Source organism: Thamnophis sirtalis, unplaced genomic scaffold, assembly GCF_051295495.1.
Source record: "Thamnophis sirtalis isolate CommonGarterSnake01/CBP01778 unplaced genomic scaffold, rThaSir2_p1.2 scaffold_4, whole genome shotgun sequence".
Classification (NCBI taxonomy): Eukaryota; Metazoa; Chordata; class Lepidosauria; order Squamata; family Natricidae; genus Thamnophis; species Thamnophis sirtalis.
In genome coordinates this window covers 121,663,402-121,678,230 of record NW_028261384.1, presented here as the reverse complement: position 1 = coordinate 121,678,230, position 14,829 = coordinate 121,663,402, and the positions used below count along the sequence as shown (strand labels likewise).

General features: G+C 41.9%; 1 protein-coding gene across 1 annotated transcript in view; it reads left to right on the top strand.

Moving 5' to 3' along the window:
* The first annotated feature begins 296 nt into the window (after positions 1-296).
* LOC106557294 (integrin alpha-X) overlaps positions 297-14,829 on the top strand; it is a 52,634-nt gene continuing 38,101 nt past the window's right edge. The window contains 11 exon segments of the mRNA XM_087714681.1: positions 297-342; positions 2,573-2,693; positions 2,824-2,918; positions 4,797-4,870; positions 5,066-5,180; positions 7,065-7,192; positions 9,084-9,232; positions 9,323-9,476; positions 12,046-12,184; positions 13,086-13,171; positions 14,607-14,727. Of these exon segments, the coding sequence (XP_087570807.1) occupies positions 297-342; positions 2,573-2,693; positions 2,824-2,918; positions 4,797-4,870; positions 5,066-5,180; positions 7,065-7,192; positions 9,084-9,232; positions 9,323-9,476; positions 12,046-12,184; positions 13,086-13,171; positions 14,607-14,727 (1,228 nt within the window).

The following is a 14,829-nucleotide window of genomic DNA, read 5'->3' as shown; positions in this document are numbered from 1 at the left end:
GAGCGAACTGGTTTGCTACGACAATCAGGTGGGCCTGCCCACCAGCCCCTGTGCTTTATTTACCTTTATCCTCTCAGCTGATTTGCGCGGCAGAGCAGATTGCCACACCTCAGCTGTGTTGCTCCCCAAGAGGCAGTGGTGGGTTTCAGGCGGTACATCCCAGTACAGGCGTACCAATGCCTGCCCGGAGCACCGGGTACCGTTCCGGTATGATGCTCCGGAGGGCCCACCTGCCCACCCGAGCTCCTTACCTGTATTTGAGCTTTTTGGCGCTTCCCTGTATGTGCACAAAGCGCATGGCGCCTGTGCAATGCTTCACCGAGCAGCTGGAGCGTTGTGGAGGTAAGGTTGCATGCGCGTGATGCGTGCATGCATGTGGGGGATGCCGGGCCCCATTGCACCGTACCGGTTGCACCGGGATCTGGAACTGCCAAGAAGTAACACGGAAGGTAAGTTTTGTTAAAACTGCACATGCATGCAGAGTGCTCATCAGGCACAGGTGCACGTGGAGTGCGCACGCGGGGAGCATACGATCACCAAACTGGTTGTTAAACCAGCAGGATGCCATCAATGACCATAGTATAGAAGCCCTGATGGGCACCAGATTGCCTAATTCTGCTCCAGAATATGCCAATGTACAATAGTTATCTGAGTCATACAGTCATACACTCATAGGGCTAGTAGGGAAGTTTTCTATTCCAACCCACTGGTCAAGAGAGTAAGACTTGATCAGTGTGAAGTCTACTTAGTTGAATATTGTTACGATGGCCAAATTCATATTGGAGACCCACAAGCAGACACAATAAGTAAGCTGCCCCTTATTTTACAAATCACCTATAGCTATGTCGCCTTGATATTTATATTTTCAACTTCAAAGACACTCAAAATGCTAGTGACCTCATCACCATGACCTCAAATCACAAAGTCTCATTGCAATGAAGTTGCCAAAGGAAGGAAATAATTATTATTCAACCTCAGTGAATTACCCTTTCATAATCCATGAGTTTTATAACTCACAGAGTTAAGAGTAAAGTTTATTTCCTTTGTTTGGCAACTCCTTGTTCTGGTTTTTGGGTTTTTACCAGGCTGAGTAGCTCTCCGGTGTGGCCACAGATTTGAGTCAGAGGAGCAGCTGATGCTGAGTTCAGTAGAGCAAAAGAGGTTAGCATTCAATGACCAATAGAGAGTAAGTAATTGTCTGTGGAGATTCTCAGCCATCCAGGTCATGGTTGTCCCTTTTTTTGAAGACGCAACTGAACATTCTGGTATTTCTTTGAAGATGTTTCGCTTCCCATCCAAGAGCTGAAGAAGCTTCTTGGATGAGAAGCGAAGCATCTTCAAAGAAAGTCCAGTTGCCTCTTGAAAGAGCCCCTTTGGGACAAAATAGGTAATGTTTCCCCCCCAAGGATATACAGGTAGTCCTCAACTTATGACCACAGTTGAACCTGAAATTTATGTTTCTAAGCGAGACAGTTGTTAAGCGAGTTTTGCTCCATTTTTCTACCTTTCTTGCCAGAGTTGTTAAGTGAATCATTGCAGTTGTTAGGTAAGTTAAGTGAATCTGGTTTCCCCATTGATGTTGCTTGTCAGACGGTCGCAAAAGGGGATCACGTAACCCCGGGACACTGCAACCCTCATAAATAGATGCCAGTTACCTAGTGTCCAAATTTGGATCAAGTGACCATGGGGATGCTGCAACAGTTATAAGTGTGAACACCTGTCATAAGTCATGCTTTTTCAGTGCCGTTGAAACTTTAAACACTCACTAAACTAGCTGTTGTACGTTGAGGAGGACTACCTGTTACCTGTACTACAGCTTTCTGGTATAGGTAGTCCTTGACTTACAACATTTCACTTAATGACTGTTCGATGTTAAAATGAAAAAAAAGTGTCTTATGACCATTTTTTCACACTTATGACCATTGCAGCATCTTCATGATTACATGATCAGAACTCCGACACATGGCAATTGACCCATATTTATGACAGTTGTAATGTCCTGGGGGTCACGTGATCCCCTTTTGCGACCTTCTGACAAACAAAGTCAATGGGGAAGCCAGATTCACTTAAGAACTGAATTTAACAACTGCGATGATCACTCTGCTAAACAAATAATTCCCTCATCATTGTCAAACCATCCACTAAGCCTGCATTACTATTACTATTAGTCTCCTCATAGTTCCTATCACCCATCTCCTCCCACTTATGACTGCAGTGCTGTAACTTTGTTGCTTGTATCATTATGATTTATATTGATATTGATTGTTTCCTGATTGCTTATTTGTACCCTAAGACTATCATTAAGTGTTGTACCTTAGGATTCTTGACAAATGTCTTTTTATGTACACGGAGAGCTTATGCACCAAAGACAAATTCCTTGTGTGTCCAATCAAACTTGGCCAATAAAGAATTCTGTTCTGTTCTGTTTTGTTCTGTTGTGGCTGTACACTGAATTATTCATCTGTATATAAATAATTCAGTGCCCTACCTCCATTACTGTCATCATTTGAAGAAGAAAAACACAGATGTGCTTCTGTGCTGATTGATTCTGTGCTGCCTTCCTCTGTTGCAGGCCTTCCGTGCTTTTCAGCTTTCAATCTCATCGATTTTCAGACTTCTGTGATTTTCTTTGGGGAGAAAACTGACCAGTTTGGCTATCGTGTCATCCAGACAAAATCCAATGGCAATTCCTGGTGAGTGCAGAGCTGATTATGTTAAGAACATGGATCTCGGTTTTTCTTGAAGTGATCTGCGTGTCTCAACTATGCATTCTAAAATAATATTTAAATATTAATTCTAAAATATTATTTAATATCCTTTCAGGTTGGTAGTGAGCGCTCCCCTCGCAGGCAATCGGACAGGTTCTCTTTTCCAATGCTCATACGATACACAGAGGTGTCAACCAATTGTCCTCAAAAGTAAGTGCAAGCTGAAACGCATTTGTGACTCTCCCACATATGGATTTTCTTACATTTTATTTTACAAAAAGAGAGTTACTTAAAGTACACTGGCATTGAAAGCTTAAACTAGTTTTACATGTTAATTGGTTACACCTCCCAACGGCCAATAAGATTCCACAGGGTGGGCCTCCTTCGGATACCGTCAGCCGGACAGTGTCGGCTGGCGGGCCCCCGGAGGAGAGCCTTCTCTGTGGCTGCTCCGACCCTGTGGAATCAGCTACCCCCAGAGGTCCGGACATTACCTACTCTCATGGCCTTCAGGAAAGCCATTAAAACCTGGCTGTTCCGGCAGGCCTCGGGCTGTTGACCTTAGTGTTAAGGTCCAGCCCCGATTAGAACGTATGTGTGTTGTGAATTTTAAACTATTTTTTTTACTTATTTTGCTTTACTTTTTTCTTCTTTCGTTGTAAGCCACCCGGAGGTCTCCGGGATTGGGCGGCCTATAAATTTAATAAATGAAATATAGATCCCTAAGATGTAATATAGTTTGATTTTCGTTAGCATGTTACATGAACCAACTATTTTAGTTTTGGATATTATGGTAGATTAGCAGGTCTGTGAACCCAATTAATAGTGATTTGTCAAGAAACCATGATTAAGAAAAGTAATGAATTATTATAGTTTAGAATCCAGTCCAACTGTAATCTAAGGGTTTATATTTTATGAGATTACGGGCAATTTATGATCTCAATTGAGCCCAAAGTGTATGTTGTTACGCGAAAAATTTGTTAAGTGAATTTGTCCCATTTTACAACTTTTCTCTCCATATTTGTTAATCACTGCCATTGTTAAATTAGTAACATGGTTGTTAAATGAATCTGGGTTCCCCATTGATTTTGCTTGTCAGAAGGTCACAAAATGATTCACTTCTAAACTGTCATAAATATGAGTCAGTTATCAAGCATCTGTATGTAAATCATGTGACCATTCGGATGCTGCAATGGTCATCAGTGTGAACAATAGCAACAGCACTTAGTCTTATATACCACTTCACAGTGCTTCACAGCCCTCTCTAAGTGGTTTGCAGAGTCAGCCTCTTGCCCCCAACAATCTGGGTCCTCATTTTACCCACCTTGGAAGGATGGAAGGCTGAGTCAACCTTGAGCCTGGTGAGATTTGAATTGCCAAACTGCAAGCAGCCAGTGATCAGCAGAAATGGCCTTCAGTACTGCATTCTAACCACTGCACCAGCCACGGCTCAGTGTGGTCGTAACTCGCTATTTTCAGTGCCATTGTAACTTTAAATGGTCACTAAGTGAACTGTTGTAAGTGGAGGACTAACTGTTTTCTTAGGGCTCCAAGTCTAATTTTCTTAGTCTCCTCTGAAGACAGGGAATTATTGAAATATAATCTTATGGTGAGAATAAATTTCAAAAACTATGAAAGCCTAAATGGTCTCATAGAAAGTAGGAGACAATGATTGTTATGATTCTTCCCTGTTTTTATTTTATATCACTTGCAGAATGCCAACTGTTGGACAGATTAGAAATATAATAGTAAAATCATTTTTAAAAGTACATTGTTAGTCATTAACATTTGATTTGAGCAATTTCTGACAGTAATGCACAGCAGTGCACAGGTGGGGATGGTCCTTGCTTCTCTTCAGTGCATCCCTTCCAAAATCTCTTAGCCAAGCAAAGTTGCAGAATGTGTTTGAACCACAAATAAGACCAACAAAATCCATCATGAGCTATTTTTTTTAAAGCCTACCTTAGTTAGATGTGTGTGTTTTAAAGTGATAAGTCTGTGAAATAGAGGAAAACAGAATAACAGCATAACAGAGTTGGAAGGGACCTTGGAGGTCTTCTAGTCCAACCCTCTATTCTATCTTTTCAGATGCCAAGGTTGTTCCTAGAATATCTTTAGGTCTTTCATTGGCTGCTGATGAAGCGTCTGAATCCAAAATAATGGTAAGCGACACTCAAATAGAATTTTAAAAGACAATCTAAACACAATAAAAAACATTAGCATGAATCCTATAATTTGTGTCTGTTGTAGAGAATGTGAGCCCATTGCTCAGAAAGACTGAGCTGCTCTGGGTGTCTAATGGAGAATTCTTGTTGACTCTGCCAAAGTTTACAAGAGCTGTTTGTGTTGACACACAGGCCTGTGGTCCCACTTGGGAACGAAGATGTGGACAACTCGATTATCTGAACGGCATCTGCTATATTCTGAATGGCTTCGATGCAAATGTGAAGGAGATCCAGCCAGCTTTCCAAGGTCAGATGAATAGAATACAATAGAATAACAGAGTTGGAAGGGACCTTGGAGGTCTTGTAGCCCAACCCCCTGCCTAGACAGAAAACCCTACAGCACTTCAAACAAATATGTTATCCAACATCTTTAAAATCTCCAATGTTGGAACATTCACAACTTCTGGAGGCAAGTTGTTCCACTGATTAATTGTTCTAACTGTCAGGAAATTTCTCCTTAGTTCTAAACTGCTTCTCTCCTTGATTAGTTTCCACCCGTTGCTTCTTGTTCTACCCTTCGGTGCTTTGGAGGATAGCTTGACTCCCTCTTCTTTGTGGCAGCCCCTGAGATATTGGAACACTGCTATAATGTCACCCCTGGTCCTTTTCTTCACTAGACTAGCCATGCCCAGTTCCTGCAACCGTTCTTTATACACTCCCCTAATCATCTTTGTTCCTCTTATCTGCACTCTTATTAGAATCTCAACATCTTTTTTAAATTGTGCATTTGCATTTTGCACATTAGACTCGAAAGCTAGATTGTGCCAAAATCTTTGCTACTTGAGAAAGGATAAAAATGGCACCCATATCGCTTAGAAGTTAGCCAAGGCAAAATGTTCTGCAAGGAATTATTCTTCTCCTTGACAGTAAAAATGTCAATGATAGCACATTAAATAATTATTGGTGACCTCTTGGGACACCCACAATTTATTGCCAGAGGTAGGTATCTCATTCAACCATAATAAGAAACCAGACTGGGATGTGCAGGTAATCTTTGACTTACGACAAAATTGAGTCCAAAATTTCTGTTGCTAAGTGAGACAGTTGTTAAATGAGTTTTGCCCCATTTGCGACCTTTCTTACCACAGTTGTTAAGTGAATCACTGCAGTTGTTAAGTTAGTAACATGGTTGTTAAGTGACTCCAGCTTCCCCAATGACTTTGCTTGTCAAAAAAATCGCAAAAGGGGACACCGGGATAATGCAACCGTCATAAATGTGAGTCAGTTGCCAAGTATCTGAATTTTGACCATAAGGATGCTGCAACATTCATAACTGTGAAAAAGTACAGATGGTCCTCGAGTTACAACAGTTCACTTAGTGAACATTCAAATTTACTACAGCACTGAAAAAAGGGACATGACCATTTTTCACAATTCTGAGCAGCATCCCCATGGACATGTGGCTTACATTTGGATGGTTGACAACTGGTTCATATTTATGATGGTTGCAATGTCCCAGCGTCACATGATCCCCTTTTGCAAACATCTCACAAGCAAAGTCAATGGGAAAGCCAGATTCACTTAGCAACATTGTTATTAATTTAACAACTGCAGCGATTCACTTAACAAATGGGTCAAGAAACATCGTAAAATGGGGCAAAACTCACTTAACAAATTTCTCATTTAGCAACATAAACTGTATCTCAATTGTGGTCATAAGCCAAGGACTACCTGTAATTATACAGAAGAAGGGGTTAAAAAAAAAAGAAATTTCCCTTGGATTCTGCTACCAAGCAGAGAGATCAATTTTCTTTAAAATGAGTGAAGAATATTTGTTTGTTTGTTTTGTTGCCTGCTTGCCTGCCTGCCTGCCTGCCTGCCTGCCTGCCTGCCTGCCTGCCTGCCTGCCTGCCTGCCTGCCTGCCTACCTACCTACCTACCTACCTACCTACCTACCTACCTACCTACCTACCTATCTATCTATCTATCTATCTATCTATCTATCCTCTCTCTCTCTCTCTTTCTCTCTCTCCATTGTTCTCTCTTTCTCTCCCTCCCTTCCTCTACCAATCTATCTTTAAATGTATATGCCAAATATAGGAAACCCAGGAAAAAATTTCTCACCAACGTCTGGAAATTTGCTAAGATAATGCTAAAGTGATTCAATCTCTCTTCCTTCTTGTCTACCCAGAGTGTGTCTTTGGTGTGGATGCTGTGATTTTATACGATGATTCTGGGAGCATTGTAGACAGTGACCTTCACATCATGAAGAACTTCTTCCTGAACCTGATGGACTCGGTGGCTGACGCAGATGTGCAGGTGAGAGCAAGATTTGAGAGCATGCGGGGCATGTGGGACAGATAATTTCAACCCCTTTATGGAATAACTACAGCTTGGCTTTCTGCATGTTTTGCTTTAGAGCTGCTCTATGCTACCCAACATTGGCTAGTTACCCAATCATGGCTCTTTCTGTGCATCTCTCTGTCTCTGTCTCTGTCTCTGTCTCTGTCTCTGTCTCTGTCTCTGTCTCTGTCTCTGTCTCTGTCTCTGTCTCTCTCTCTCTCTCTCTCTCTCTGTTCTTCTATATTCCTCCCTCTATTTGGAGGATGGGGTTAGTCTGCAGAGAATGGGGCCAGCCTGTAGAGCAACTTTGATTCTTTGCTACTTATTATGGCTGTGGTTTTCCATCCTGACTTTTTACATTTGGCATCCTGGAGGTTTAACACATCTAGTGGGTTGAGAATAATTGACTATATGGATTTCCTATGTACAGGTAGTACTCGACTTGCAACAGTTCATTTAGTGACCATTTGCAGTTACGATGCCACTGAAAAAGTGACTTACGACCATTTTTCACACTTGTGACCATTGCAGCATCCCCATGGTCATGTGATTTACATTTGAACGTGTGACAACTGACTCACATTTATGACGGTTCCACTGCCCCAGGATCACATGAGCCCCTTCTGATGAGCAAAATCAGTGGGGAAGCCAGATTCATTTAACAACTTGATTTAAGGACTGCAGTGATTAACAAATATAGCAAGAAAAGTTGTAAAATGGGGCAAAACTTGCTTAACAAAATTCTCACTTAGCAACCTAAATTTTGGCCTCCGTTGTGGTTGTAAGTTGAGGACTACCTGTAGTAATATTTTTAAGAATTGAGGCTGCAGGAAGAAAGGTGAGGGGTCATTAAGAGAACATTACCAGAGTTTCCCCAACATCTATTGCTATGGATCTGTAGCTCCCATAATAAGTGCAGGAGAACCAAACATTGTACCCTGTTTTCCCCAAAACAAGACCTCCCCGGATAGTAAGCCCAATCGGGCTTTTGAGCTCATGCGCTAAAATAAGCACTCCCCCCCAAAAAAATAAACCCTCCCCGAAAATATTGCAACACAGCAGCAGCCATGAGGAGCCCATGCTCGCAGCCCCCTGCACCTCAAAAATAATAAGACCTCCCCAAAAATAAGACCAAGCGCTTATTTCGTGGGTCAAAACAAAATAAGACCCTCTCTTATTATCGGAGAAACACGGTATCAGGGAAGTTACTAAAGGTCAGGGAAGGTGCTAGGTCAACATGAAACAAAAAGGGAACTTATTATATTTTGAGTTTTAGATACTAAGCCAATTACTCAATAGTGGAAATTCTTCCTTGATTTGTCACTGGACTAAGGTCACTGATAAAATTTTAATGTGAAATTCACAGAAAGATAAATCAGATTTTTATTGGATTTCAAAGAATGAATATGTGGTGCAAATAACAGTAGCTGTACTTCTGACAACTCTGAGAATATGACTAAATTTTGTGATGTGTCTCCTTTTGGTGGTTAGCAAAAGCTCTTAGACTTACTGTATATTTCACTTCACAGGGCTTTACAGCCCTCTCTAAATGGTATACAGAGTTAGCATATTGACCCCAACAACCTGGGTCCTTATTTTACTGACCTTGGAAGGATGGAAGGCTGAGCCAACCTTGAGCCTGGTGAGAATTGAAATGCCAAATCGCAGGCAGCCGGCAGGCAGCAGAAATAGCCTGCAGTACTGCATTCTGACTACTGTGTCACCGCAGCTCTTAGTTATCTACTATTCTTGTTTCTTTCCTGTCTATGTTCAAAATATTTATATATGCTGTGTATATATGCATACAGTATGTGTGTGTATTATACACACGTACACACAAGTATCTTTTTTCTTTTTCTATCCCCAGTTTGCTGCAGTTCAGTACTCTTCCTTATACTCGGTTGTTTTTGATTTCGCAACCTATAACAACACTAGAGAAAAGATTAAAGATATTATCCACAACTTCAAACGTTTCAAGGGACAAACCTTCACTCCTTCAGCTATTGTTTATGTGGTGTGAGTACCAGAGAAGGGAAGGAAGGAGGGAGGGAGGGAAAAGCCTCCGATGTGCCTTATAGACCCACTCACTTGTGGTTCTCTTTACAGAGACAAAGTCTTCACAACAAATCGTGGCATGCGCCCTCACAGCAAGAAGCTGCTCATTGTCCTGACGGATGGCATCTCCAATGACAGAAGCACCACATTTGAACAGGCGACAGAAGCTGCCAACAAAAAAGGAATAACTCGCTATGCCATCGGGGTATGCAGGGAAATCGGGTGGAGTGGTTCTAGATCAAGGTTTCTTAATCTTGACCATTTCCAGATGCATGGACTCCAACTCCCAGAATTCTCATCACTGGCCACGCTGGTTGTGGACTGCAGATCCCAGAATTCCTCAGCCAACATGGTCATTGAAGAATTTCCTGGTACTTGTAGTCACATGTTCGGAAGTTGCCAAGGTTGAAAATACTGCTCTAGGTGGACTTCAAACAAGGACATGTGGGAATTAGTAATGGCACCTCTAGTCACTGTCATCTTGTCACCATCTGATTTTATTAAACATGAAACTTTGAGCATTCCTTGTCTACCAAGAGAGGCTGGACGCACTCCACTGGGCAAAATCTAGACAACTTTAGGAGCTTCTTCAAAGGGTTCAAGACAATATTGAACAACCTGATGATTTTGCCATTGCTGGTTAAACATTTTAGAAGTTGAAGTCTGTCTAGAGAACATCAGGTTGGGGAAAGATGGTCTAAGAATTTTGGAAGCTCAAGAGCCTCTGCTCAAGAATTCTGGGATTTGAAATCCATTCTTCTTAAAATTGCCATGTTGGGAAATCCTGCTCTAGCAGGATGATTCAAGGAGACAAAGTGCATAGGATAGGTAAAATTATTTCATTTTCCAAGGAACTAAATCGCACAAATAATCCTGAGTCAAAACCAAACAGTGTATTGGTATATCAAGATATGAATCCAGGCTCAAACGAAAACCGTATTTTTTAATATATTTCTGCCATAAACTAACATTTGTTATATGGCAGAAATATATATAAAAAAATACAGTTCAGGGCTACGTGTGGCCCAGAGGTGGATTCCGGATCCCGTTCCAACTGGTACGGTTGGAACGGGCCTGGCGGCGTCCACATGGACACACACAGCATGCACGCACATGTGCAGCACACGCATGCGTCTTACCACCTTTGTGAGCCTCCGTGATGCTCCAGCTGCTCAGCAGAGCGTCAGGCAGGCGCTATACGCACCGTGTGCATGCGCGGAAGTGCCGAAGACTTAAAAGACTGGTAAGGAGCTCAGGCAGGCAGGTGGGCCATCTGGAACACTGTACCGGAACGGTATCCGGTGCTCCAGGCAGGCTCCGGTACGCCCGTATCGGGGCGTACCTCCTGCAACCCACCACTGGTGTGGCCCATCAACATCTCTTTAGTAACTGTGAAATAATGGTCAACCGTTGGAGAACTTTTTAAAATTTTTGTTTCTTGAGAACTTGTGGAGAAGAGATTTTACTCCTCAAAATCTTTGATATCTGCCCCCAAACTGGATATCCTCATTGTCCACTTTTGGAGGATGATTCTTGATCTGCTGCACAAAGCATGGTAGTGGTGAGGTCCTGGTTTATGGCTTAGCGCAGTGATGGCTAACCTTTTTTGGAACGAGTGCCCAAAGCGTGCGTACGTGTGCATGTGCCTGAAATCCCAAAATGCAACGTGTGCCTATGCCCCGCCTGTGCCCTGCCCCCCACACCCCACCCCTTCATGGGCCCTGTCCTCTGCACACACCTCACACAGCCCCCGCACATGCCCTGCGCCTTGTGCTTGCAGAAACCTGAAGACCAGCTGGCTGGCGGGAGGCGCATGGACATGCACGGTGGAGTTGAACTGGGGCTATGGCTCATGTGCCCACAGAGAGAGTGCTGCGTGCCATAGGTTCGTCATCATGGGCTTAGCATGTTTTGCAAGCCCAACCACTGTGGCCTATACATCTGGATAAACCAAACCCCAACTTAGTATGAAGGGGGAATCCACCCAGTTTCACCCATGTTTGTCTATTGTTGGGCAGAATAACAAAGTAGTTCTTTTTTAAAAAAGTTGTAAGACTAAAAGCAAGATAACCAATATTTCTGCTTGACTTTTGACTTTTCAAGGAAGACTGTGGGAATGATGTATTGGAAGTCACTTTTAAGTCCAGGAAATATCTTGGATGAAATTGGCCTAATTGGTAGCTAGGAAGGGAAAAGAATGTAAGGTTCTGGGAAGTTAGTACAAATTTGTTCTTACCGGTAGTCCTCAACTTACAACCACTCATTTAGTGTCTGTTCAAAGTTACAACAGCACTGAAAAAAGTGACATGACCATTTATCACACTTATGAGTGTTGTAGCATCCCTGTAGTCATATCATTAAATTTTAATGGCTTGCAACTAGCATTTATTTGCAGTGTACCCAAGATCCTCTGATCCCCTTTTGCGACTTTTACAGAAATTTGGGGCTCGATTGTGATAATAAGGACTATCTATATTATCTAGTCCCAATGGTGCTTTTTCAAGAGGCAACTGGATTTTCTGGGTTTTTCTTTGAAAACGTTTCGCTTCCCATCCAAGAAGCTTCTTCAGCTCTTCACTTCTCATCCAAGAAGCTTCAAGAGCTGAAGAAGCTTCTTGGATGAGAAGCAAAACATTTTCAAGGAAAAACAAAACAAAATCCAGTTACTTATTGAAAAAGCATCTTTGGGACAACCATGACCTGAATGACAGAGAATTTCCATAGATATATTATCCAGTGTATCCCTCTCCCGCCCTCCCCTTTGTATCTATCAGGTTGGTGAGAATTTCTTGACAGCTCAAGATGAGTTACGCAGAATTGCTTCGTCAAATGAAAATGTTTTCTCGGTGAAAAGTTTTGACGCCCTTGAACAGCTTCAGAAACAGCTGAAGGATAAGATCTTTAATATCGAAGGTTTGAGCTCATGGTTTTCCAATCATTTTCTTTCTGATGCTCTTTGGAGGGTGATTTGTTTATTTTTTAATGCTTAAAGTTTCTTTCTCTGGCAAACTGTAAGAGCTTCCCTGTTCTCTACGATTTATCTCAAGGCTGAAAATAATTTAAAAATAATTTATCTCAAGGCTGAGGTAAATATTATTGGATGGAGAGCCAACCCACCTTCATTTTTTCAGGGGAGCAATAATTCAGCCCATCTCTAGAGAACTGAAAAAGATAATAAAAAGCTAAATGAAACTTCTAAAATTTGGCAAACGGCATGCTCATTGAGGGAACAAGAGCATTTGCTTCATTCATAATGTTACTACAGGTACTGCTCGACTTCTGACTGGCCGCTTAGTGACCAGTCAAAATTACAACCTACCTCTAATGGTACTTATAACCTGGATTCGAAGTTCTAACAGTGCCCCCTCCTCACGGTCACATGACTGCACTTCAGGTGCTTGGTAACATGGAAAACTGGCTTTTCTGGGTTTTTTTGGGGCAACACAGTACCATAGTGAAAAAACGGTTTGTTTAATGACTGCATTTGCATAACGGCCACAATGTCCGCACTTAATCACTGTCGCATTTGCTTACCGGCTGCTGTTAAAAATGTCCTGAAATCAGGTTGGTTATGTAACTGATCCATTTTACAACCCTTACAACTTATGACCATAATGGGGACGCTCCGTTATAGTCGTAACTCGAGGACTCCACAATCCTGACATCACACAACAGGCCTTAAAGCAGCAAGGTTCATAGTAGCCACAGGCAGCATCAGCAATGCATAAATTTATCACATGATTTGTAGATTTCAGGTATTTTGATGCTGTTGCCAATATTTGCTCTTATTCATCATTTTTCTTCTTTGAAAAAGGAGTCTCCAAGCCATCACCTAATGCCTCAGCCAGTTTTTTCGAGAAAGAATTTTCCCAAGGTGGATTCAGCGCCCTTCTTACACCAGTGAGTAGGCAACACAATACTAATTTATATCCTTTGTGAAAATATAAGCTTTTGTCATATATATAAAATAAAAAAAAGGCTAAAAAAAGCAGAGACTTGGGATTTTAAGGCATGGGGATGGATGTTTTAAGTCCTCGGACGTATGACACTTTCAAAAGCCATGCCGGCTGCAGAACTCCCCTGATTGGCTAAGACGAGAGCAGCCTGTCAGTGGGAAAACACTGATTGGTTCAGCCGTCTGACAGCTACTATATACAGTTGTTGTTGCGAGTTCGGGAGTTGCCTTGCACGTTGCATTGTTAGCTGTTACAATAAAGGTTGTTTGTTACTGCAACCTGCCTCGCTTCAGTTCCTGCCTGCCTAGTTCTCCCTACAGAGCACATTCTGACCTGGAATACTTCTCTAAACCCAAAGGAAAAAGGGGGGAGAAAATTTTCATCTTGTCTATTTTCACAGATGAAAGTCACAAGTGACCCACAGTTTGTTTACCACTATTTTAAGAAAAAGAATCATACTTTTTTTTTAAAAAAAAGAATCCCGTAGTAACTACTCTGAACCCAGTAGGCAAGAGTGAAAATCAGTCATTAAAATCTGTATGTACCATGTTTGCCTGAAAAGAAGACCCAACTGGAAAAATAAGCTTTATCATGATTTTTCAGGATGCTCATAATATAAGCCCTACCACAAAAACCAGCCCGTTAAGTTCATTAGCCAGATGGACGGATTTAGTATCATTTCCCTCCCCCTCAAATAAGACCTAACTGGAAAATAAGTCTTAATGCAAAAAAAATATAAGACCCTGTCTTATTTTCGGGAAAACATGGGTAGTTTCCTTGTGGGTGAGGGAATGGGGATTTATTTATTTATTTTTCCACATTTTTGAACCATCTCACAGAGGGACTTTGAGGGCAATACAATAAAAAAAACCAAGCACATGGCTCTTTTACATTTCTCTGGTGCAGGTAGGCCTCAATTTTCAACAGTTCATTTAGAGACTGTTTGCAATTACAGTGGCACTGAAAAAAGTGATTTATGACCCTTTTTCACACTCATGGTAGTTGCAACATCCCCACAATCATGTGATCAAAATTCAGACACTTGGCAGCCAGTTCATATTTATGATGGCTGCAGTGCCCCTAGGTTGCGTGATCATCTTTTACAACGTTTTGACAAGCTGAGTCCATGGAGAAGACAGATTCACTTAACAACCATGTCACGAGCTTAACAACTGCAGTGATTTGCTTAATGACTGGGGCAAGAAAGGACATAAAATGGGATAAGAGTCACTTGAGAAATGTCTCACTTAACAACAAAGATTTTGGGCTCAGTTTCATAAATTGAGGATCACCTCTACTGGGTGACAAGGCTACATGTGTGTATGAGGATAGATAAATTGTTCCGCTTTCATCTCTTCCTTGTTTCTTTTTCTCTTCAGGAACATGCAGTGACTGGGGTTGTCGGTGCTTATAGCTGGACTGGAGGATTAGAAGTATCATCCTTTGGAGAACCTCCTCAGACCCAATTCCTGAACATCAGTATCAGTGAGTCCTACATAGGTGAGTGATGGAGACTGGTCTTGGTTGTGGCCTGCCAGCGGCCAGCGGAGCTGGTAGCAGATTTGGACACTAAGGAGGTTGGGGAGGAACATGGCCAGTCCT